This window comes from Rattus rattus, chromosome X, assembly GCF_011064425.1.
Source record: "Rattus rattus isolate New Zealand chromosome X, Rrattus_CSIRO_v1, whole genome shotgun sequence".
NCBI lineage: Eukaryota > Metazoa > Chordata > Mammalia > Rodentia > Muridae > Rattus > Rattus rattus.
Window position 1 is genome coordinate 109,356,065 of NC_046172.1, and position 24,975 is coordinate 109,381,039.

A 24,975-nucleotide genomic window follows, 5' to 3' on the forward strand; every position below is an offset into this window, starting at 1 on the left:
GGAGTGGGAAGTGAGATGGCGAAGAAGATGGAGAGATAAGGAGGAAAGGAGAGGGCGGGGAGGGAGAGAGGAGGAGAATCTGCGGTTTGGAATTAGCTGTACCTTTCAGAAGCTCAGTGAGTTACTTCCTCCCGGTAGGGCCCACGTCTTAACATTTCTACCCTGTCCCAAAATAATGCCACCAGATGGGCTCTAAGCATTCAGCTCAGGAGCTGGAATGTAACTGTCTGTATGCATCCTACTATGAGCTACTTGAGAACAGGTATAAACTATGATTTTCTTCTTTCTAACTTAAGTTCCAACCATTGCATCTGATATACAGTAGAAGGTTTTTAGTAGCTGGAAGAATAATACGTATATTTAACAGGTTTAAACAAATGCCCACAGCAACCTTGTGTCTGCTCTCTCTCTTTGAAAAGGGCATTTAGGAAAAAAATAGCCCTTATAAATAAACTCAGTGTGTGAAAAAGATTCTCTCTCTCTCTCTCTCTCTCTCTCTCTCAGACTATTTTTTCTTACTTTTGTAAAGGAAGTAAATTAAAGTGCCAAGAGTATGTGTAAACTCCCCACATCATAACATGGTCACAGGAGAATTCACACATTTCAGACAAACTGGTAGAAGAACAAAGGTAGTTTTGAAAGATTAGAGAAAAAGATTCTGAAATGTCCTATCTACTCTACAGAACTGACCACCCTTGGCATCCTTGTTTTAATCTACCTGGGCTCCAGAATATCCCCAGGCTTTTGGAATACAATTAGCACCTCAGACAGGGCATCCCATGCAAAATCCTGTCACTGCTCAGATATCTCAGGAGGTGACAAGTTTAGACAAGAAGACCCTTTCAACCTTGCTTGCCAGTTTTTCTAGCTTTCCATGTTTTTGCGTTTGATTTAAATGGCATCTATATTCAGAAAGTTTTCTTTAAAATATAAAGCTCTCTTCCTCTAAAATGATTTTTTATTTCTGAGATTATTTTAAAAACAATGAGAACAAATGCTTCCTCCTATTGAGACTCCAAGATCTTCCACAAAAAAGAGCTACCCCTGTGTTTTTCTACAAAGAAGCTTGATTTATTTATTTATTTATTTATTTATTTATTTATTTATTTATTTATTTATTTATCTATTTATCCTATAGAATGTTGAGTCTGGAAATGACACTTAGGGTTCACCTGGCTCAATTCCATTTGACAGACAGAGAAAATAAGGTTCAGAGAGGAAACTCTTTAGTGCTAAAAGGTGGAGTACAATTTGACCTCATAATTATTTCACTAATGCTCTTTCCAATTCCCGTTGCTGTCTCTAAGGGGAACCAAAGACATGGAAAAGCACTGTGTGTGTGTGTGTGTGTGTGTGTGTGAGAGAGAGAGAGAGAGAGAGAGAGAGAGAGAGAGACAGAGAGAAAGAGAGACAGAGACAGAGAGAGAGAGAGACAGAGACAGAGAAACAGAGAGACAGAGAGAAACACATAGAGCGAGATCAAGAAGCAGAGAAAGAGAGACAGACAGACAAGAGGGGGATAATTTCGGATTGTTTTCTTGACAGCTTTAATTTCAGCCATTTATTCATTCACTAAATTCATCCACTGTCTGCCAGTCACTGAGGATACAGTGGCAAACAACGTATATAAACCCTGCTGATACGGACCTCAAGGTCAAGTGGAGGAGACAGGCGACACACAAGCAGATTCTTCCTCTCATAAATGGGACCCATTCCTTAGCTCTTTGTCTGTTGGTGCCACTATTATCTCCCCTTCTCTGTTATATGATCTTTGTCTTCCTGTATTGTGGGTACAGGGATGGAGAAGGAAGAAAGCTATTTCAGTTCCTCTGTTCTCTACACTTCGAGCTCTGTGTGAAGTTTGAATTTGCCAAAGTCAGGCTCAGGCTTTCTGCCTGTGTAGCAGCCAAGCAAAGATGTCAGTATTTTTCATCAACACTGCACTGGTGGGCTGGCTCACCTGTCAGTTTGCTTGTGAGGTGACAATAAGGTACTGGATGTGAGAGCTGTACTATTACCTTATAATTTAACTGTTCTCTTTTGATGCGATGTTCGTTGTGCTGAAGCCCACTGTACCTGGCTGCTTTGACAAGTGTGCTATTTTAGCAATGCAGAATGAAACAGAAAGAAAAGAATGCATGGGATGCTGGCTTCGTCAGATCCAGGTTTCTCTGTTCCTATGTTTGTAGATGATTTGTACAGAGTTGTTCAGAGACCAAAAAGAAAATGGTTAGGCTTTGTTTTAAACCTATGTGACACTCAATGTTCTAGCAGTCACACTATAGGTGGGGTGCTGTCCATATGACTCAGTAAAAGAGGATCCCCTTTTTCTTTTCATATTTAAAATGCCTCATTGTAATTGATTTCAAAAGTATTAGCTTTGTTTCCAATAGAGTCCTGGTTAGGTGAACCTCTGATGTTTTTAACATGGACAGAGGTAGGCATTTATGTATGAGAATAGAAGTTACAACACAGTTATCAACCCCTGTGCAATGACGCAAAGTGGATTTTATATCCACAATGATTCTGGCCTAGCCCCATACACCAAAGGGTGCATAGAAGCTCACATACAACAAACTGGACAGAAAACTCCCACAAGGCAGCAGCCCTGTAGGAAGAACTACAGGCAGCTGAGTAAAACCGGGTGTAGTGGTCCCGTAGGGAAGGGCATACTAATTGCTCATCAGTACCAGATGGCTAGCCCTGAAAATGTACATACAAATAACATTAGACAGATACAACTGTATCTGTGTAACATGCTCAGGAATTATATGAACATGCATATATGCATGTGATAACGATGCTGAAGGAGAGCAGGGTTCATGCGATGGTGAAAAGGGTGAAAAGGGAAGGGAGAAATGCTTGGATTTTAATAACAATGATGATGATGATGATGATGATGATGATGATGATGATGATGATGATGATAAAGCACCAATAAAAGGATTTGCTCTTTTTAAGCCCTTCAGTTATCTACAATATTTTTTAATACCATGACAACTTTTTGGGTGTGTGACTAAACTGATACTTTTGGATCTTGGAAAAAAAAACATTAAGGTAAAAATCTTTGCTTGGGCCTAAGTGTATTCAAGGATTTGGCATACGGCTTAGAGGTAGAAAACTTCATCTGGGAGGTCCCGGACTCTGTCATCATTGAAGAAAAGAGAGCTTTTTCAGGAACATCTAGTCCCAAAGTGCACAGTTCAATAGTACTTGGGGATGCTGTGGAAGCTTCAGAGCCAGACTCTGGTTTTGTAGTTGGGCTGTTTTTATGCTTTTGTTTTGTCAGGCCGTTTCTGCCCCTCATGATGACAAGTACCATTTACCTCTCTCACCCATTCTTTTGTTCACCGGTTCAGCCAAGTCATTGCCGAGGGCTTCACAGGTTGCAGGAACCACACAAGAAAAGCCCTATCAAGCTTCTCATCTTTGCGCAAGCTCTTGTCTGCATTGCTGGCACAGCTTAAATGCTGCAAGTGTTCACTTTTCCAGTGTGCCCCTCCCCCACCACGAACTCTGTGTTGGAGACTAGGGTGATCAAACCCATGACAAGTTTGAACCTGTTAAACTGCTGAGCTGGCCTTAATTGAAGTGTGAGAAGAGGTTTTAAGGCAGGTAGACAACATCCTGTTGAAATGAGCATCTAGGGTGCTCATTTCTCTCTCTCTTTTTTTTTCATACTGGCTGCCCTGGGAGTCAGGTGGCTGATTGTGCCCAGCAAGCCACTGCAGCAGCAACAGCAGCAGCGCAAAGTCTTCCTCTTACCGCCGTCCTTCTGCGCCCATCAAAGAGTTTGCTAGGCATGGATGCGGTGACTGTGTACCACGGCAAAATCAGCAGGGAGATGGGGGAGAAGCTCTTACTCGCTACAGGGCTGGATGGAAGCTATCTGCTGCGAGACAGCGAGAGTGTCCCTGGCGTGTACTGCCTGTGTGTTTTGTGAGTACATCTTGTGGTCATGGCAGGCTTGTAGCATGTGTATCCTGCCCTTTCAGGGGAGGGCCGGGGGGAGTGGGAGGGGGGGTTACAACTCTTGGCAAAGGAACAGAGGGAATACAGGCAGCAGGAACTGAGTACTCTTCCAGTTCTTACTGGCCCAGGACTCTGCCCAGGGGTGTGGCAGGCAGTACTTGGATGTATGTCCCTCCCTGGGGATGTATCTACTGCATTTCCCCAGTTCGGTCGTGGCAGCTTCACTGAATACCCTTCAGAATGGGAAAACATGGCCTAGAATTTACCTTGACTTTGAGAAAGGCCCATATTCTACACTTCGGCTCTGGAGCTCTGGGATGTTGGACTATTTTGTCTTCTGGGCCACGAATTAAGGCAAAGGAAAAGCTTTCTCTATCAATCTCTACAAGTGTGATTGAAAATGGTACCCCAAAAGAATGGCATCTAACAAATGCTCGGAGAAGTGGCCAACCAGGAAATGGAATTCATTATTTTCGGAATGCCCCTCAGGGAAGGCAGAGGCAGACAGATGTGTGTGAGTTACAGGTAGCTACCCTGGTTAACACAGCCGGTTCCATGCCCAGCAGGGCTACACAGTGTACGACCCTAATGAACAACAACAAAGAACACTAAGGCAGCACAGCACTGGAGAGGATGTGTGTGAAAGAGTAGAGGTGCCTTTCTCGTGATGCTGTTACCTTGCTTATAAGAGGGGGAATGAGTTTAAAAACGTGGTGTGTCCCGTAAAAGATAGGACTGACGATAAATAGTTTTAAAGAGCACAGAAAGAAAACACCATTCTTCTGACCCCACTTTGACCTTTGCCTAGACTGTTCTCAGCCTCTTGCCCCATTTTGAACCAGGTGCAGCTGCATCGTGGCTCCCAACCTCCCTGAGCGAACCCTACCATAGTTGGACTCTAAAGCTTGTTCTCTCCGAGCCCTTGATTTTAAATGGGTTTCATATTCCAAGGGATGATGAAGATAATGCCTCCATGTATTAAAAAAGAAAAAGTGGGCTTTGATACTCACAGATATGTCTGGTTTATTATTGGTCTCTTTTTGGACAAATTATTTCAGTCCTTCTTGAGGAAGTCTCCAGAAGGACCCAATTTAGGCACTACTGTAAACAGGGTATTCACACACACACACACACACACACACACACACACACACACACACACACACACACACAGCCTCATTCTAGTACAGTACAGTCTACCTAAAAAAAAACAAAACAGTGCTTGGTAGTGAGTTCTGTACATGATGATACACTGCAAAACTTTGAAGTAGTTTCTGGGCCAGAAAATAAAGATTAAATTGAGGCTGGTGTGAAAGGATTGTCATTGTATATTGATTTTTTAAAAATGGCCAAGCCTTACTTTTGGCAGTTTGCAGATCATGCCAAATACATTTATCATAAAGGCTTCAAGGTAAATATATGGAAAAATAATTTTTCAGTGTTGGGGAGAGAATCCAGAATTTTACATGAGCCTCCAAAATGCTTTTTTTTTTTTTTTTTTTTACTAAGCTAGACACCCAGCCCTGGGCTTGGACCTTCATGTTCCTAAGTGGATCCCTAAGAAGGGGTGGGAAAGCCAATGACACTCCTTAGGGTATTTTTTTCTTGTGAAAAGATGAACGATGGTGAGTGAAACAGGCTGCTTGGACACACTGATAATAGAGGTAGCATGCTCCCTTAACCAGAAGGGAAACATAAAAGTTCAAATGCAGCCTATGTAGGGGAGAGGGCTGGAGACAGTGTACCTCAGATTTGTGCTTTTCATAGCACCCGATCACCTCTGTTAGGTAACTAAGCCTGCTTTCTTCTCAGGATTTTACACCTGTATTCGACATTACATCTCCTGATCATTAACGAACCTAAGTGGCCTCTCTGGGCTGCTACCCGATTACCTTTATTCAAGGAACTTTAAACTTACTAACATTAACTTGTTTACTTATATGTGGGCTCTACCACAAACTACATTCATGAAGGAGCAAACATGGTCTCCAGTACCAGGAGCATATCCTGGTACATAATAAGCACTCAGCACACAATTTGAAATTAGATGAACTGTTTAGCCATAGTGTACTCTTCATTAGCAAGAGCATCGGGCTAAGAGGCCAGGGTGGGGGCTCTAGGAAGTCACTCAAGTTCTCTGGGGCTTCACCTTACATCTGCGTAAAACAGAAACCGGTTGTTATAAAACATGGTTGTAAGTGAAATCTTGAAGAAAAGAAACCTTGGTGTTTGGGCACATAGGCCGGAACCACGTAAGGAAATTCTCAGCCTTCTGGTTTTCACTGACAGGGGATGCTGTATAAATGTAAGGTGTTTGCTTGTTTTTTTTTTTTTTTTTTTGTTTTTTGTTTTTTTTTTTTTTGGTTGCTGTTGACCAATTTCACTTTGAAAAAACCTTTTCCATGAAAATATAGAAGTGGTGAATTCTCCACCTTGAGTCTTTAGCCCTGTTTATGGGTTTTCACGGTTATAGCCAGAAAACTGTGGAGGAAAGAGACAAGAAAAAATAGGAGGAATGTTTTCCTCACCTGATAAGTGCTTCTTAGGTTCTGTTTGTTTTAGTTAGTGTCCCCTTGGAGATACACAAACATTTTATTCTCTCTCACTGGCACTACATGGTATGTGCAACATGTTATTTGGAACATAACCTACTTCCTAACTCAAAATACTGAATCATAGGATGAAGAGTAGAAAGAAAATAAATCATGTATGCATGAAAAAACCTACAATAATGGCGGCTTGCTCAGTGACATCTTATTCCATGTTTTGCTTATTCTCATTAGCCAAGAAGGTGTTCTTAAACTTCAACTCACTCAATTTTTATTGTACGGTTCAAACCATGCTTAAAATTGTCCCTTCAAACAATATGTGCCTCTTTCCTAGAGTGAATCTCAGTCATGACCTTTTTTGTCCTGTTAGTTTTTCAAAAACAAAATGTTTTAAACAATGTAAAAGTCTCCCATTTCTAGGATTGCTGCCCTTCATTTAAAACAAGAAGCGTTTCTTCCAATTGTTTGCTCTAAATAAAAATGAGAATTAAGAGTTCATCAAAATAGTCTTTTATATTTGGGATATAAAGTTTGAAACATAATGGAATCTAAGGAAAAAAACCATCCATAATATTATGACTTAAAGACAACTATGATTAAGTTTTAAATAAAGTGTTGTGCTTTAATAGAATGAATATTCTGGAACATGGACATCCTTTTGTTACATTTTGCTGCAATTCCCATTTAGTATGAAAAAAGCTGACTCATATGCAATATTTTCACAAATAAATCAAGGTATTATCTTATAAGAGCTGTATTTTAGTTCAGCTAAGTTGTAAATGAACCATATTCTTCGGGACTAATCTCTTATTTTATTGTTTCTTGACTAATTTTGTTTTTGGATGATTTTGTACATGTACATCAGCCTCTTATTTTGACAACTGAATGATTCAATGCTTTTAAACTATAATTTCTACATAGAACTGATCACCATACATTTTTGCCTAAATGAGTATTCTAGTTTAATTGTGCAGTTTCCTTTACCAATGAGTATTGTTGTTAAAAATAATTCCCTTTGAATTTTGATGTCTAATTTTTATTATATTTATACTCTTTTTTCATATTTTAGTTTTTGTTACTAGCACTAAATGTTTTTAATGTGGTTGTTGAACTATTTATCCCCATTTGTAAACTATTTGCATATTTTTATTCACTTCATGATTTGGATCTTTTTGCTTTGCGCGCACAAACACACACACACACACACACACACACACACACACACACACACACCTTAACATGTTGTAGATATCCTTTCTCAGTTTGGTGTTTGTTATTTAATACTTTTATTTAATGTTTTTAGTACTAAAATGCATCACACAGCTTCTTCATGCTTGATTTTTTTGCCTTTGCTTCTCAGCTTAGAAAATCTTTTCTCCTCTACAGATACATAAAACTTCACTTTTTGTTTTAAATACATGGTTTTATTAATTTATAGTCTACTCTTTAATTCTATTTGAATTTTACTTTTATGTGTATAAAAGATCTAATTTGATTTATTTCCAAGTGGGTTTTCAACTCTCCAACATAGCTTACTAAATAGAATTTCCAATTTTCATTTGTTGGGCCCCTTTACCAAAAACTAAAAGAACTGAATAGTTACAATATGGTTATTGTTTTTTGATTATTTGGTTCAATTGATCTTTTGTACTTATATTAATTGTATTAGTGTGTTGTACTTTTCAAACATACTCAAAAGTTATTAGGTATTCTTGTCTACTATTTTTTTGTGATGAAATCTAAAATAAATCTGTTAAATTAGATGAAATTAACATCAATAATAAATTAAGGAAAAACTACCATCTTTAGAGAATTGACTTTTCAAAGATACGGTGTAAGATTTTCTTCTATTCTTTTTTTCTGGCTATATCAAGTTTCTTTCATTGAGGTACATGTTATACCCTCACAAGTTGTTACTTTTCACTCTAAGATAAATAGCCACTTCCCTAGGCTGTCTCACAGAGAAAAACTAATTAAAATATTTTTAAAGATAAGCTGGAAAAAATATCACATATCTACAATTAGCATCTCTGTAAATAGCTAAGTTTATGCTTATCTGATGAAAGATTCAGAAGAAGAAATGCATTTATAATTTTTTAGCCTCGAAGGCACAGAATGACATCATTTGCCATATACGTTTTTGGATAAAAGAGTTATCTTCTTGTTCTTTTTTGAGGGCTGACATTGGTGATCACACTTCTCCTCGGAGAGTGTGCACCTTCCAGCACTATGGATTGGCCCATACAGATGAGGCTTCCAGGTCTGCACCAGCTTGATTTGGCTGAGTTCTATGCCTCACGGGTGTGGTGTCTTCAGCAACAGGGTTTTACTGCCAAGTTTTGGAGGGTAATGAAGAACACTGGCAATGGCCTGTAATGGTGCTCTATGGGACCTCATTGGCCAACAAGTCATAATCCATTCCTGGTACCAGGAACTTTATTTGGTAACATATGATGTCTAGTGGTTATCCTGTTATGGAGTAACTCCACCCTAACACTTTTTACATATGTGTACATTTATTTAACTTAGGAAACATCTACATTAGTAGGCTTACGTATGACTTTTTTGAGAGGGTTTTACTGTTAATTATCTTTCACTGAACTCTGTCTTCTACTCTGCCTTCCCACCACCACCCTTCCTGTTCTAGTATTCCTTTTTCATTCTTTCTACTTGTGCATTCTATCTCTCTCTCCTTGAAAGCAGCCACTCCATGATCCCTGACCTCTATGAGTATTCCAAATGAAACACACATATCGCAAGGCTCAAAGCTAACTACAATCACAAATGGGAGAACACACGTGATATTTGTGGGTTACTCAGAATGACTGTATTCAGTTCCATTCTTTTACCTGCAAATTTCATTTTTGTTAATAGCTGAATACAATTCCATCTGTAAGCATATCCCAGTTTTTGTTATCTGGTCATCAGTCGAAGGACATTTAGGCTCTTCCTATTTCCCAGCTATCGTGAATAGAGCAGCAATAAAAATGAATGAACAAATATCCCTGTGGCAGATATGGAGGTTTTTGAATTGGAAATAAAGTGCCTACCACACAACTGAATTCAAGAAGTAGAGGATATGTATGTAGTACAATGAAACTCCAGCTTATCGGTTGTAATAGCAGGAAACGGCGTGGCAAAGGAGAATATGGCAATGAATTTCAGGTTATAAAATTTAACAAGAAACCACACTTTAGTTCTTATCATTTTACATTCCTCATTTAGTTACCTATGTATTTAGGTATTTACGTGGTATGTTTGAGTACATGTATGTTGGTTCTCTCCTGATTCCATGTGGGTCTCAGGCATTGTGCTAGCCCATTAAGTACCTATTGTAGCACCTATTGAGACATCTGCTTGCCCAGACATCTGTTTTTTTAAATTCTTCTGGCTATGTTTATTGCTGCCACATCTTTTTGGTCGCTAAAATTATTTTGGATTTTCTCGGTAGAACTTATTCATGGTAGAGTGAGCACAAAAGCCAGGCTAGTATTAAATTTGTTACATGTCAACTACGAAAGGGACAGTTCACAGACAAAATATGCTAAACTCTGACCCTGGTTAACAATGTGAAATTGAAGCCTCAAGGTTAGTCTGAAGTTGCCATTTAGTTTCAATGTGGAGGAAGCCTGCGTTGATCTGTTAGCCACTCCTCCCCCATCCCACATATCTTGTGCTGCTTTTTCTTCAGCCACCTCTCCTGTTCTGTCTTCAGCAGAAAGTTCTAGCTCTATCTTTACAGACTCAATCTTTTTGTGGAAAATTATACTTCTGAAATGGCTGTTAAAGCCAAAATGTTCATTCATTCCCACTAATTTAAGAAATGCATCACACAATGACGATTAAGCGTCAAGACCTTTCTGCAAGACTCTCTGAGCACACAGTGCAAGTCTGCTTCTTTTCTTCTTTCTTTAAGTAAAATCTGACAAGATGATTTTTATATTTATGCCAGGAGAGGGCATCAGATCCCATTACAGATGGTTGTGAGCCACCATGTGGTTGCTGGGAATTGGATCCAAGACCTCTGGAAGTGGTCTTAACCGATGAGCCATCTCTCCATCCCCTGTAACTCTGCCCCTTAGCTAGGAATTTTACCTTGCTCAAGTGCTTCAAATTTTCTTTTGCCCTGGATTAGCAAGTGGTGGTTGTAAGAACAGGATCATTACATAGATATACCATTAGTCTGGATATTGAATGACTAGATTGTACTGGAAATTCATATCCACTCCAAAAGAAGGAAGTTTGGACGACAGAAAATTATACATGTCTTGAGGGGGAATATAGTTTTAATATTGAAGACTTTGTATGTATGGGAAAGTCACTACGGATGTAATATATTTTATTCAAAATTTAGTTATAGCAGGTATGGTGACCCCTGTTTGCAATCTCAGCACTTGGGAGGTGAGGTGTGAGGATTACCATGCATTTGAAGTCAGTCTGACCTGTGTAATGAGTTCAGATCAGCACCAAAAGTTTCTCAACATCTGTTTCATAATGGTGTCTTACTAATGTTGTATACATTTGTAAATATATTGTGTAAGTGAGGCTACGGGGACTAGCTCGCAATATTCGCAGTGTGAACATATAAGTCACATGTACTTGCAGCTTTTCTCTTGGGAAGTCCTTTAATTGGCATCAAGAAAGTTGATGTGGGTTTGTTGGTTTGAAGCGAAGTCGTACCCATCATACTGACTCACTGAAATAATTGAGAAATAAACGTCATGGCTTTGTACCTGCCCATTGCTAGTCTGAACACCTTTTTTTTTTTTTTTTTTTTTTTTTTTTTTGCAGAGCTGGGGACCGAACCCAGGGCCTTGCGCTTCCTAGGCAAGCGCTCTACCACTGAGCTAAATCCCCAACCCCTGAACACCTTTTAAAAGCATTGGGCACAGCTTTAGATGAAATAAAGTCAAATTTTAGAGTCAGCAAGGACTAAAACATACTTTTTCTATGTGTTACTTACAAAAATAAATTAACAGCAACAATTTAAACACTCCCCTGTTTTAAATTCTAAATGCTGGACTGCTGATCAATTCCAAAAACATCTCAGTGGGAGAGGGAAGTGAAAATTGATCCATTTCTTGATTTGTCTATATTCATAGAGGAAGTTGGAAGCATGTCACAATTTTAGAAAACAAATCACATGTTTTTTTCTAATTTGTGATTAACAAAGACACAGCATCACAGCTTCTGTCAAGTCAGTAGTTTTAGATTCTATTCATAATTGAGATCATGTAATATTTGTCTTTCTGTGCCTGGATTATTTCATTTAACATAATGTCTGTCCTTCAGGTTCATCCCTGTTGTCAAAAATAGATAACATTTTCGTTAAGTTTGAATGATATTCAATTATATATATATTTCAGGTTTTGTTTTTCAATCATTAGTAATTAGCACATTTTGTACAAAATGAGTTTATTATAATATTTTCTTACATGTAGAATATATTTTGAACATATTTTCCCCATAACTCATTTTGTCTTCTCTTCTCAGGTCTTTTTTCTCAGTTTATTTCCATGCCTTCGTTTTAAAATCTAGATCCCTCATATGAGGTGCAGCATGTCTATATCATACTTTCTTCATGTATCATCCATCCAGTGTTGTACACTAAGGTCGATTTCTTATCCTTTATATTGTAAATATCGCTACACTGAACTGGGGAGCACAGACTCTTCAACATAATGATCTCATTTGGATATTCACCCAGTCATTCTGTTGCTGAGTCATGAAATTTAAATTTTTTTCTTTTATTTTGCGAGGAACCGCCTTGCTGTTTTCCACAATCACTCTACTAATTTGCATTCCCACCAACAGTGTATAAGTGTTCTCTTTCTCCACACCCTCACAATACTCACCCTTCATATTTTTGATAAGAGCCATTCGAACAGGTGTGGTCTCAATTTGCATTTCTCCAATGATGAATGATGTTGGATTTCTTTTCGTAATTTTATTTTTTTTCTCCCATTTTCTGTGTATTCTTTTGGGAAAAATCTGTTCAGGTCCTTTGCCCATTTTTTCTTTCTTTCTTTCTTTTTTTTTTTATTAACTTGAGTATTTCTTATTTACATTTCGAGTGTTATTCCCTTTCCCGGTTTCCGGGCAAACATCCCCCAAACCCTCTCCCTCCCCTTCTTTAGGGGTGTTCCCTTCCCCATCCTCCCCACATTGCCGCCCTCCCCCCAACAATCACGTTCACTCAGGCAGGACCCAGGGCTTCCCCTTCCACTGGTGCTCTTACTAGACTATTCATTGCTACCTATGAGGTCAGAGCCCAGGGTCAGTCCATGTATAGTCTTTAGGTAGTGGCTTGGTCCCTGGAAGCTCTGGTTGCTTGGCATTGTTGTACATATGGGGTCTCAGCCTTCAATCTCTTTAAGTTCTTTCTCTGATTCCTTCAGCGGGGTCCTATTCTCAGTTCAGTGATTTTTGCTGCTGGCATTAGCCTCTGTGTTTGCTGTATTCTGGCTGTGTCTCTCCAGGGCGTTCATCCGGCTCCTGTCGGTCTGCACTTCTTTGCTTCATCCATCTTGTCTAATTGGGTGGCTGTATATATATGGCCCATTTTCAATCATTGTTTTTCTTACTGAGTTTTTTTTCAGATATTAGATATTCTGGATACTAAGCCTTATCAGGTTGATGGCTTGCAAATGCTTTTTTCCCATTCAGCAGGTATGCTTCTAACTGTTGGTTCACATTACTTTCCTGTCTGTGAAGAATCATTTTATTTTGATGTAATTTTTATTTCTCCTTTAATTACACACATTTTTGAGGGCATATGTAAAAACTATTCTCTTATTTTGAGTAATGTTTACTTGCTCAGAGTAGTTATGTTAATTTTACTTTACTATTAAAAACTTACACTTTTCTTTTGACTTATTTCCTTGGAGTGTGTGATGATAAGGAACGTGATTTGGTTAAAGATATGTACACTTTATGGCTTTTATTAACACTTATTGATTTTTCCTATAACACTGATTTTCTACAGACAGAGCATAGATGCAGTGTTAAGAAGCATATTATGTGATTAAGAGCATTTGATACTCTTCCAGAGAATTTGAGTTTGGTTCCCAGCACCCATATCAGGTGCCTCCCAAGTGCTGTGATCTGAGGAATGCAATTTGAGTTGTTCTGCTTTAGATTTCTCCCATCCGTGGCATATTATTATGAATGTAGTCTTTGGAGGATGCTTGTTCAGTAAGTTATATGACTGAAAACAGAAGTCACACGCTTGTGATTTATTTGAAAGAAAAGTTTGTTCATTCAGAATTCAAGGGCTTGGGGTGGGGTAATTGTTAATATCAGACACGTTAATCATGAGAAAATGTATGTGCCATTGACATCAGCTTGTTTGGAGACTGAAGAAGGTAAGAGCTTTTGAAGTGGTACTCAGGTTCCTGCTGCTTAACCGAAAGTGAGATAAGATCAGATTCGTTAGGAAACAATTTTCAAAACATACTCATTTATTTTGACTAAATGAAGGTGAATGATGGTAAAGAAGTCTATCCATTGTATATTTTAGAGGCCCATTGCTTCAGAATCTGGAAGACAGCTTGCTTACCATTTCGTTTAAATTACTGAGTTTTTATTTTTTGTGTGTACACATGTATATGTGTATATGTATGTGTGTGTAAGTGCTTGTAGCTATGTGTACACATGTGAATGGAAGACAGAGAACAACTTCAGGTGCTAGTCCTCAGGACTTGTCCATCTTAACTTTTTTAAATGGGTACTCTCACTTTTCTGGAGCTCACCAAGCTTCGTGGGCTGGCTGGCCAGTGAGCCCCAGGGGTCTGCTTTCTTCTGCCTCTTCAATGTTGGAACTACAAATGCACAGCATCATGCATAGCATGGGTTCAGGATGTTGAACTCAGGTCTTCCTGCCTTCAGGCAAACACTTTATCAACTGAGTTATCTCCCAAGCGCTATTGTTGAGATTTTAAGCACTGTTTTTTCTATATCATTACCCTTAAAGTTAGTGTGAATTATTCACATTGATTGCTTCCCAAAGGGAAAAATAGAACCAAGGGCCCTGCTTCTATATCCATTTTCTGGACAGCTTTAAGAAACTCTCTTGATTCATGTTTCAAGATCCCATGGTGAAAAGCAGAAATGAAAGCTCTTGTCTTGTTCCCTGTTGAATACTTAATAAAATTGGTGTGTTTTAAGGTTGATTTCAATTACTTAAAAAATAAGACCTTAACAGTAAAGTAGTTTATTTAGACTATTGCATATACGCAAATAGTAAGTTATTTTATATATGACTTGAATACTCTGGTAAGTCTATGTTACAAAAAGAAAACATTTGTTTTGTGATCACACCAACCTTTAAATTGGTCTTTTGTTCAATTTCCCAAGTCAAATGAACCCGATTAGAGTATTTTAAATGTCTTTTGTAGTTTGTTGGGTAATTAGTGCTGATAGATATTGATTAAAGGCATAACAATTTAATTCAAATATTTAAAGGCTTTTTAATCCTAAAGGGCCTTAAAACCAATGTGAGCAATGAACTCAGTATAACCTTCTCTTTGTAAGATTTTAGTATCATCTACTCTTTTAAGTTTAAACACAGTGATTTAAACAGACTAATGTATTTACTAACCAAGGATACCCATTGATCCAATCCTGTGCCTAAGAACAATGACAGAAACATAAGTTATTTATATTCAGATTCAAAACTTGTTTGAAAATTCAGCATGAAGGTCACCTTACGTTTCTAGTAGAGAAATATTTATTAAGAACATTATGAGAGGCTGGAGGAATGACTGAGTGGTTAAGAGCACTGGCTGTTCTTCCAGAGGAGCTGGGCATTCCCAGAACCCATATAGTGGCTCACAACTGTCTGTAACGCCAGTTCCAGGGAAGCCAATGCTCTCTTCCTTCCTGTCTCCATGGGCACTGCACATGCATAATTCACAGACATAGATGCAAACACAAAGATCAAACACATAAAATAAAAATAGAATAAATCTTTGTAAAAAGGAAAAAGTAATGAAAAATGTTCAGTGCTTCGATCACCAGGAAATGAAATAAAATCACAAGATTATTCCATCAGTCCACTAAAACTAAATGAGTAAACAACAAATAAATACTAAAAGCTATTATCAAAGAAAGTAAAGATAACAAGTACGAATGAGGAAGGGGGGAAGGGGAAACATTATACACTATTAACAAAAATGTAGATAGGGCAATCTTTTGGAAATATGGAATATTCCATATTCAAGATGGGAAACAGCATAGGAGATCTTCAAACGAAACGAGAAGTACCACATTGTTCAGTTCTCCACACCCGAGGATGCATCCAAAGGAAATGTGAGCAGTATGTCGGAGAGATATTTGAACTCTGAGACTCATTGCAACAATATTTTCCAAGGCCAAGAAATGGAAATAGCACGAGGATCCATCAATTGAGCAAGCCCAGAAAAGGGAGCCGTAAACAGAACGGAAGTCTGTTCAACCACAGAGGGAACGAAATCATGTAATTTGCCAAAATAGCATAACTTGAAGTCGTTATGCTAAGTGAAATAAGGCAGACACAGAAAGTCATGTACTACATGTTTTGACTCATATGTGGAATATAAGAAAATCGTTCCCATGGAGATTAAGAGTAGCGTGGTGGTGGCCTGTGGCTGAGGAAAGTAGGAGAGGTGTAGACTGGAGAATTGCTGAGCAGTGGGCACTAAGTGCTCTGCTGTGATTTCTGTCGTTATGGTAAACACAGTGATTGAAAGCAACGTGGCGAGGAAAGGGTTTATTTCTGTCGTTATGGTAAACGCAGTGATTTAAAACAACTTGGCGAGGAAAGGGTTTATCTCATCTTCCAGCTTAAAGTTCCTTATTGAGGGAAATCAGGGCAAGAGTTCAAGGTAGAGAGAGGCAGGAAGTGAGGCAGAAACCATGAAGGAATGCTGCTCACCGCCTTGCTCCCCCATGGCTTGCTCAACTTGGTTTTTAAATAGAATCCATACAGAGGTAGAGCACCAGCAGTGGGCTGGGCCCTTCCACATCAATCATTAGTCTAGAAAAATGCCCACACAGATTTCCTACAGGCCAGCATGATAGATTCATTTTCATAATCGAGGTTTCCTCTTCTCAAATGACTAGTTTGTATCAAGTTGACAAAAAAAATATGTCAGGTTTGCTTACGCACAGTCTGATAATGATAGATAATAATAATGGATTATACACAAACAAACAAACAAAACTACAGCTGCAACACTCAGAAAAAGTGGCCCCACACTTTGCCTGGGCAGCAAAGTAGAGCCGGACCTGATAGTGGGGCACAGGTGAGCCATAGTGAGGACCTGAGAGCAGGGAAGCTGGATGTGTCCCTTGCCTGGGTAAGGCAGGGAGGTTAGCCCCGGTGGCATAGCACAGGATTGCTGGTGGGCTGGCCTATGTAGCTTCCACCCGGGTCCAGATCCAGGTTCAGGATGTTACGGGTATGCAGTACCACACCTGAATGCAGATCCCTCTTTTATAACTTATTTTCACACATATTTTATGTGTGAGTATTTTGCCTGCATGTATGTGTGTGCACCATGCACTCGCTTGGTGATCATGGTGGAACTGGAGTCACAGATGGTTGTGAAGTACTGGGTGGGGGTTGGGAATTGAAGCTGGGTTGTCTGTCAGAGTAATAAATCCGTTTAACAGTTCAGCCATGTCTCTAGCCCCATAGTAATCACCACCCTAATCTGTATTTCTTTGAGGTCAACACTTTAGCATCTTCATGTAAGGAAAAATAGATACTTGTGTTTTTTGGGGAGGGGGTGTTCTGTGCGTGAATTATTGGACATCCTATCCTCCAACTTTATTTATAGTGTTGTAAATACCAGAATTTAATTATTTCAAGGGCTGGATAGCATTCCATGCTACAATACTCCATTTTAAAATTCAATTACTATTACTGTTATACTGCAATGTTATACAACGGTATATTAATAGTATAGTACTATTTATTATAATAGTAATATAAGAATAATTGTATTTCATAGCATGATATACTTATTTTAATAATTAATACTGTCAGTATTACTGCTAATTTAATTGGGTCTTATTTCAGTCAACCACTTTTAGCTTAAGATTGTATTCTTAAAAAACAGTAGGAGTCTGGTTTGTTAAAGTTGTTTAATAATTGATGATTTTTTGGGTCAGTGATAGCAGGTCTATAGCTACTTTTTGTCTAGTCTCTCTAACTAGAGAAATACTTAGGTATATTAATCCACACTACGTTAAAGAAAAAAAATCACCAGAAACTGTGAATGGGCTGAAATAATTTTTAAGCAAATTAAATGCAATGGCTTTGCTTCCTGGAACTGCCAGGAAGCTGTCTATGTACATCCAGTATATGTAAGATTTTTAGATAAAAGTAAGCTCGAATTTAGAGCATTCATTTTTCTTTCGCAAACTATCAGTAATGGAAATGTGCTCTTTCACAGGTATCAAGGTTACATCTATACGTATCGAGTATCCCAGACAGAAACAGGCTCTTGGAGTGCTGAGGTACTGCTCTTTTACTTACTTTTGCTTCTCTGGGGATCAGAAAAGTTCTTAAAATCTAGCTTGCTTTAAAAAAGAGAAGTCACACCACACACTCCCAAAATATTAATCATATTTAAATCACTGATGTTCAATTCTATAGTCACTGATGGTTCATTTAGAAGTCTTTAGAAAAGTTTGGTTCCAGACCTATTTAGCCACCACTGTGTGAGGTAGGATCACTTTGGAAAAATGAAGAAATTTGAAGGATCATGTGTAACTTACAGTACCTTTATAAAATTTTAAGATAATAATTATTTTAATAATAATAATAATATAATAATAACAACAACAGAAAGCATATACTAATTGATACGGATACAAGCAAACATGCTGGGCTTTCTATTTCCTACTAGTCACTAGTGGCCTTCAGGAGATATAACAGGAATTACACTACAGCACAAAATCCTGGCCACGTCAAATGCACTCAGACTCCATGTGCGGTTCTTCCTACAGTCACTTGTGATGGAAGCAATTTGTTAAATGAGTCTACCAGCATTTGTTAAGGGGACTCATTTCAAGGAGTATGAGGCAATACCGCTAAAGAAGCTCTTAGGTGGAGAGGCTGACGTACAGTGAGCATCCACAACTGTGAACTACTGAAGACTTCTCAACAATATGTATGTTATGTAGTGCAAAGTTACTAGGCACAAGAGTTGGAGCAGAGGCATGTTCAAACATACAGGCAATTGATGCTGCTCTGTGTGCATAGGCAAGATCTTCAAAAGAGGTCTCTCTTTTGAAATTAGAGGCCTCTGGGAAGTTGGGATAGAGAAGAGGGAATATTGTGTTTAATAAAAACTAGTATTTGAGAATTTCAAACATATATACACAATGAATCCTTACCTGCTATTGCCGTGCTTTAAAAGTATGTTTTATAGAATCATGGTTCTCTTCTATCTTGGTACTCCCTGTGAAGGGGGTTGCAGAAGGAAAGGAGGAGGTGAGTGGGTGTACTTTTGGGTACCTATCTTGGCTTCAGTGGGTAAGATCTCTTTAGATTTCCTAATCAACTAGGACTTTGAATAAGATTTATTCAGAATAAAGGTTTCTTATTGAAATATTTGCACACCACTGTGTCAGTCCAAGAAATGACTAAAATCTTTCTGCAGCTGTGGTTTTCAAACTTTAGATTTTAGTTAGTTTCTTACCTTATAACAGTACATGCTGATAGTGGAAATGACTCACAGAGGCCTTTTGAAAGCATAGATGTTAATATTAATGTCTATTGCTAACTTAATAAATATGTGCATTTAAATAATAAAGTCTAGACAAAAGTTTAAAAAAGTCTTGCAAATTTGTCAGTAAAAACCAAAGTATAAATTACAATCATTTGAATAGAGAAAATGAATTATAATATATTCAAGTACATTGTTATTAATTACTTAATTTTATATTTTAAATTTTATCTTTAACTTTTGCTTTTTTTAATTTATTATATAAGTACGCTGTAGATGTCTTGAGACACACCAGAAGAGGGCATCAGATCCCATTACAGATGATTGTGAGCCACCATGTGGTTGCTTGGAATTGAACTCAGGACCTCTGGAAGAGCAGTCAGTGCTCTTAACCACTGAGCCATCCCTCCAGCTCAACTTTCAGGTTTTTAAAATTAGGATTAGGGATGAAACCCAGGTTCTCATGCATTTTAGGCAATTGCTATGCCATTGAATAATATCCTCACATAAATTTTGTTTTTTATTGCCATATATTTACTGTACATAGCAATGCACTTGTAAGACAAGTTTATAACATCCTTTGATCATGTTCCTTTATATGATACTATATTCCTTTCTGGCCATGTTACTTTGTGTCAGGATAATTAATACATGATACTATCCAAGGAAAAAATCAGTATCGATTCTAATAAAAACTATACTTCTTAAACAAATCTATCACTTCAAATTAATAAGCAATTTGTGTATGGGTTGGCTATGTATACTCTTTTTCCCCTCAAGAACTATCCTTCAGAAGAGCAGTAGAACATTTTAATGGAGAGCCTTTGATTTTTTTTATTTAAAAAATTAGTTCTTTGAGAATTTTGTAAAATATGTTTTGATCATATTTACCCATGTCTTCCAGCTCCTCCCAGATGCATTCTTCCCCCCTTTCCATCCAACTTTGTATACTCCTGTTTTTCTAAATATGCCAGTGTGGTTTGTGCTACCCAAACATTCTTGGCTGTATGGCCTTCCCCTGAAGCTTGATTTACTTACCAGGACTATTCTCTTAAAGAACACTGCCTTTTCTCCTGGGAGCTATTAATTGCCAATGGTTCCTTGGCTAGATGTGGGACTCTGCATACTTCCTCCCTCCACGCTGGGATCTGGTCCAGGTTAGGCTTGCATGGGTCTTGTGTATGCCTTTATAACCGTCATGAACTCATGCGTGACATTGTCCTGCTTGTCTGGAAGACACTGTTTCCTTGGAGTCATCCACCACCTTTGGCCCTTACACTCTTTTCACCCCTCTTACTCAATGATGCCTAGGTCTTGGGCGGAAGAGATGGATGTGGATCCTTAGACACATTTTGTAATTTGTTTTCTCCAATTTTACATATAACATCATATCACATTGTTACATATATGTAATCATTTTAAGAAGGAAGGAGAGGGTTTATTGAGCATAAATTCCTTTATGTTGTCTGATTTGACCCTCGTTATTTAATAATATTGTAATTATTTGCACCATGAGTGTAAACAATTGGCATGGATTATCCCCAAGTGTTTTGTGAATTATGTACTACATTTTTCCTGTCTACAACATTTGCCTTCTTGTTAAGGCAAATTAACAAGTTAAACTAGTGCATATTCTCAGAACTTATGCCACCTGACTGGAAGAAATTTCTCCAGAATTCACTGAAGACCAGATGTGATTCAAAACTTTCCATGGGATAACTAAGAGGTGGCAATATGGGAGATACACAAATTTGAACAAGAAGCGAATTCACGGAAAGAATAGTGTTGTCTGTGGTGATTTTTTGTGTGTGATAAATGACTTTCCAAAATTTGCTAAGTGGTACTGTACTATGTTCAAAAAAAAATTAGTTTTCCACACTGTGAGAAAAAAGAAAAAGCTTTCTATCTGTGCATAGTCCATTTGAAAACTAGGTAAACCAAAGATAGAGATTACATTGAACCTTGAATCTATGGATTATACAAGACAAATGTGCATGGTTTTCACTTTAGGTAGAATACTGCCGAGGATATTAACCCAGTCCTTGGAGACTACATTTATAATGAATTGTCGATTTTCATTTATTAATGTACAGGTTGTCAGCCATACATTGTCAAAATCGTACAGTTCTCTTCCTGCCAATTTCTGTGCCTTTGGGCCTTTCTGCATAGTTGGTCATCGGGAGATCTTTAGCTAGTAAGCAAGTTACTTATTGGCTTAAGCCAGGCATCATAAATGTGGTCAGTCATTTGCTAAAGAAATACTGCATCTGAAGTTCAAATTGCTTCTATATGTCCAGTGCTATTAGTCTTCTCAGTCAGCATGGATAGTCAAGTGTTAACTATCAGTCCATGTAGAAATGATGCCTTTGTTGAAAATGCTTTTATAAACCTCAAAAATTTATTCTAAATGAAGTGTGGTTTTGAGATGGTTCCACTCTTGGTAAATAATGTAAGTTTTTTCTTCTGTCTGGTGACCTCAGCTTCACTAGAAACTTCTTGATCTATTCCTAATCTGGAAGGAATGCAGAGACAATTCTGCTGCTTCTGATCATACATGTGACTACACACCTGCTTATTAACTTACTTTGTGGAAGATGATTGGTTTACGTGTTTGCGCCTGTGGAATGAGAACAATTGAAAGAGTGGATATGTGTCTGCCAGTCCAGAGAAATAGTGAAGGCAAGATAAGAAAGTGTTTGGAAAGATCAAGAAAGGCCCTAAGATCTAAGAAAGTATTTTGTACCCATTGTGTGCCTTTGTAGTTTGTGGTCTATCCTAGAGCAAAAGAGCTATTCGCAGACCTGGCCTCTGCAAGAATGGCCATGTTCTTTTTTAGATGAGGGCTCAGCAGAAATTTAGGAAGGTCTTCTGATTCGACAGAAAGAGAGGCGTAGGAGACTTTCTAACTGTTGAGAGTGACAGGCGGACACTAATTTACAGCAAACAAGAACATCTACAGGGTTTGTGCTGAAAAAGTCCTTGTTCCAAAGTAGGCAGTGACTGAGAGTAGCTTTGGATAGTCTGTTATCTCTAGCTTATGGTCTAGTTGACAGAAGTCTCTGTGCCAGGCTTCAGGTTTTCTCATTAAATGCTAAAAACCAAGCAGTTCCCATCTCAAAAGCCTTCCAGATGGGATATCTGAAAAACAACTTTCTAAAAAAAAACCAGAAAAAATAGGAAGAAACAAGAGTAGTCATTGTTCAGTTGCTCATAGCAATACTATTTTATTTTATGTAAAATGACAGTTTGGAGCTGACGCCTAAAGCTTGGCTCAAAAGCTTTGTGGGGAGAGTTGATTTCAGGCAGTGTCTTTGTGAGAGCGCAGATGTCAGGGAAAGAATACACTCCTGGCAGCCACCTCCAAATGGGATCTCTTTAAAAACTAACACATATATAAATAAAGGTGACCTTCTATAGCCTTTCATTTTCATGTCAGAGAGGAAACCTTGTCATGGTGTAGCGCTGACTGTGAGAACGATTGGGGAAAGGAACACACAATTTACAAGAAGGATGAGTTCTGTATGGCTTCTGATGGAGAAGAGTCTATGTGATCACCAGCCATGCATTCACATGTATCCTAACAGTCAGTTTTTAATTTTCTGTGTCGTATTTTATATTGTGAAACAATGATAGGCGATAGATTGTTAGTTGTCGTTGTTTTGATTGCTCGGGCTTTTTTATTAATGACCCTGTAGGATCTGTGCTTTTTTTTCTTTTTTTTTTTTTTATGGCGTTTAACTGCATCCCTCTGTTACTGAATTCATTGTGGGTAATGGCCTGTACACCCTTAGAGGTTCGGGATGTATGATGGGTACCAGTCAGGAAGGGCAGGGCTGTGAGCAAGAGCTTGTACAAACTAATACTCCCCTTGGGAGAGCTGAAATGACAGCTCATTAGCTCCTCTCGCAGGGAAATGCAGCCAAGCAAAGGAAGCTCTACTGGATGTTGTTTTGCTTTCTTCCTTATGTTTTCAAATATTTGAGCAAGTTGCACAAATGTTACCTCTCAGCATCCTTCTCACATCTTATAGGTCTTTTTTTTAAGCATTAGGAGGCAAATAAATAATGGTTCTTGGTCTTTTCTTTTCCAGACAGCACCTGGGGTACATAAAAGATTTTTCCGGAAAGTAAAAAATCTCATTTCAGCATTTCAGAAGCCAGATCAAGGCATCGTAACGCCTCTGCAGTATCCAGTTGAAAAGTCCTCGGCTAGGAGTCCACAAGCTCCCACAGGTGCGCTCAGTGGCCTAGTTTTAAAAGTGTTACAAAGTTTCGGGTTGGGGAGGGTGTCAACCAATTCATAACCACATCACAAGCAGGAAGACTCATAAGAAAAATGCAACAAGGAGGTATCTGGAGCCAGTCAACCAGGTGAGAGGTAGTAACACAAAGGGGTTATAAGATGCTCTAACATACACTTTTCATAAAACTGGAGAGCTATGGAAGGTACGATTGCAGCATATTTTAATCTCTTATCTCTAGCTTATTGTTCCTATTCCCCTTTGTGGGTAGTAAATACCATTTTACTTCAGGAACCCGTGCCTGTACAGTTTGAAAGACGGCACAGCAAAGCTAGTGCTACCTTAGTTCCTGTGATTCTGACTTTTGAACGGAAGACGTTTGAATGAATGAATGAAAGTTTTACAGTAGTGAAGGCATTCAAATGAGCAAACTTGGCTGTTTTACTAGCATGCATGATTCTCTTGAGCAAAGCTATTTTGGGGGGACATATTGAGCTCAGAAGTGAACCCACCGGCCATCTGATGTCTCTGTTGATCTTTTATGAAAAAGGGCTTAGTATTTTGTTTTGAGTGAGAAGACATGCTGGTGATTGATGCAGTTAAATTTATGATAAAATGAGTGATTATAATTTTGAGGACAAGGAATCAGGCTCAGGCAAAAGTTGATAATTAGACTCAACTGTGAATGAAATTAATAAATAGCTAGCCTTTGAAATAGAAATGTAAATAGAACTCCAATTCAGAATGCAGCTAACTTTCCTACCTGTCCAGCACTCTAGTCTTACGGCTGAATTTTAAATACTAATTGCACGAGGCATAGCATTAGGTTTAATATTACAAATTCGAGTTAAACTATTATTTTTAATACTGAACGACTTTGTCCGATGTTTGCTGTTCTTTTCTTTAGGGAGAAGAGATTCTGATATCTGCCTGAAAGCGCCATGAAGAAGAGTAACTCTGTACTTTATTTTCAATAATTTAAGTATGTGCCAAGTCTTGTATATTGTAGCTAATACAGTTCAGCGAGCTGCAAATGCCTTTTAAACACGACTCTAGTCCTGTAATAGCACTCGCCTGATGTCAAAGCTGCAAGTGGACGTGGTAGATAACAAGTGCTTTAAAGCGCGGATTGGAAAACAGAATCCCTTAGGGTAGTTTTAGTTGCCGTATTTACAAATGAGAAACAATTTAAAAGCACCATGAAGACTTTACACAAGATTAATGTCGATTCTTGCCAAATGTAAATAAAAATAATCTCCTTTTTTTTTTTTTTGGTCAAAAGCGGCATTTTTGTGACTTATTTCATAGCTATTGATTTGCAAGTGTCTTGCTTGACTTCATGGTAGCAAGGTGGTTGGTGTGCAGATATAATAGCTATGGTGCCCGAGGCTTCTCTGGGATTTATGAAGGTGTGTGCTAAAAGAAGTATTAGATAAAGAGGAAAGACTATTTGTTTAAATTTAAAATCGACCTTCTGGCCTAGAGTTCTTCTGCTGAG

The 24,975-nt window shown here is 38.3% G+C and overlaps 1 protein-coding gene across 1 annotated transcript; it reads left to right on the forward strand.

Annotated features, from left to right (window-relative positions):
- Nucleotides 1-3,575: 3,575 nt before the first annotated feature.
- Nucleotides 3,576-24,758, forward strand: Sh2d1a (SH2 domain containing 1A). Its single transcript, XM_032890351.1, has 4 exons — nt 3,576-3,939; nt 17,960-18,023; nt 23,328-23,469; nt 24,385-24,758. The coding sequence occupies exons 1-4, from the start codon at nt 3,803-3,805 to the stop codon at nt 24,420-24,422; spliced, it is 381 nt and encodes a 126-aa protein (XP_032746242.1). The 5' UTR covers nt 3,576-3,802; the 3' UTR covers nt 24,423-24,758.
- The last annotated feature ends 217 nt before the right edge of the window (nt 24,759-24,975 follow it).

Coding starts and splice junctions, on each gene's coding strand:
- Sh2d1a (XM_032890351.1), top strand. CDS start 3,803: ATGGATGCGGTGACTGTGTACCACGGCAAAATCAGCAGGGAGATGGGG. Junction 18,024..23,327: donor CAGGCTCTTGGAGTGCTGAG/GTACTGCTCTTT, acceptor TTTCTTTTCCAG/ACAGCACCTGGGGTACATAA. Junction 23,470..24,384: donor GAGTCCACAAGCTCCCACAG/GTGCGCTCAGTG, acceptor TCTTTTCTTTAG/GGAGAAGAGATTCTGATATC.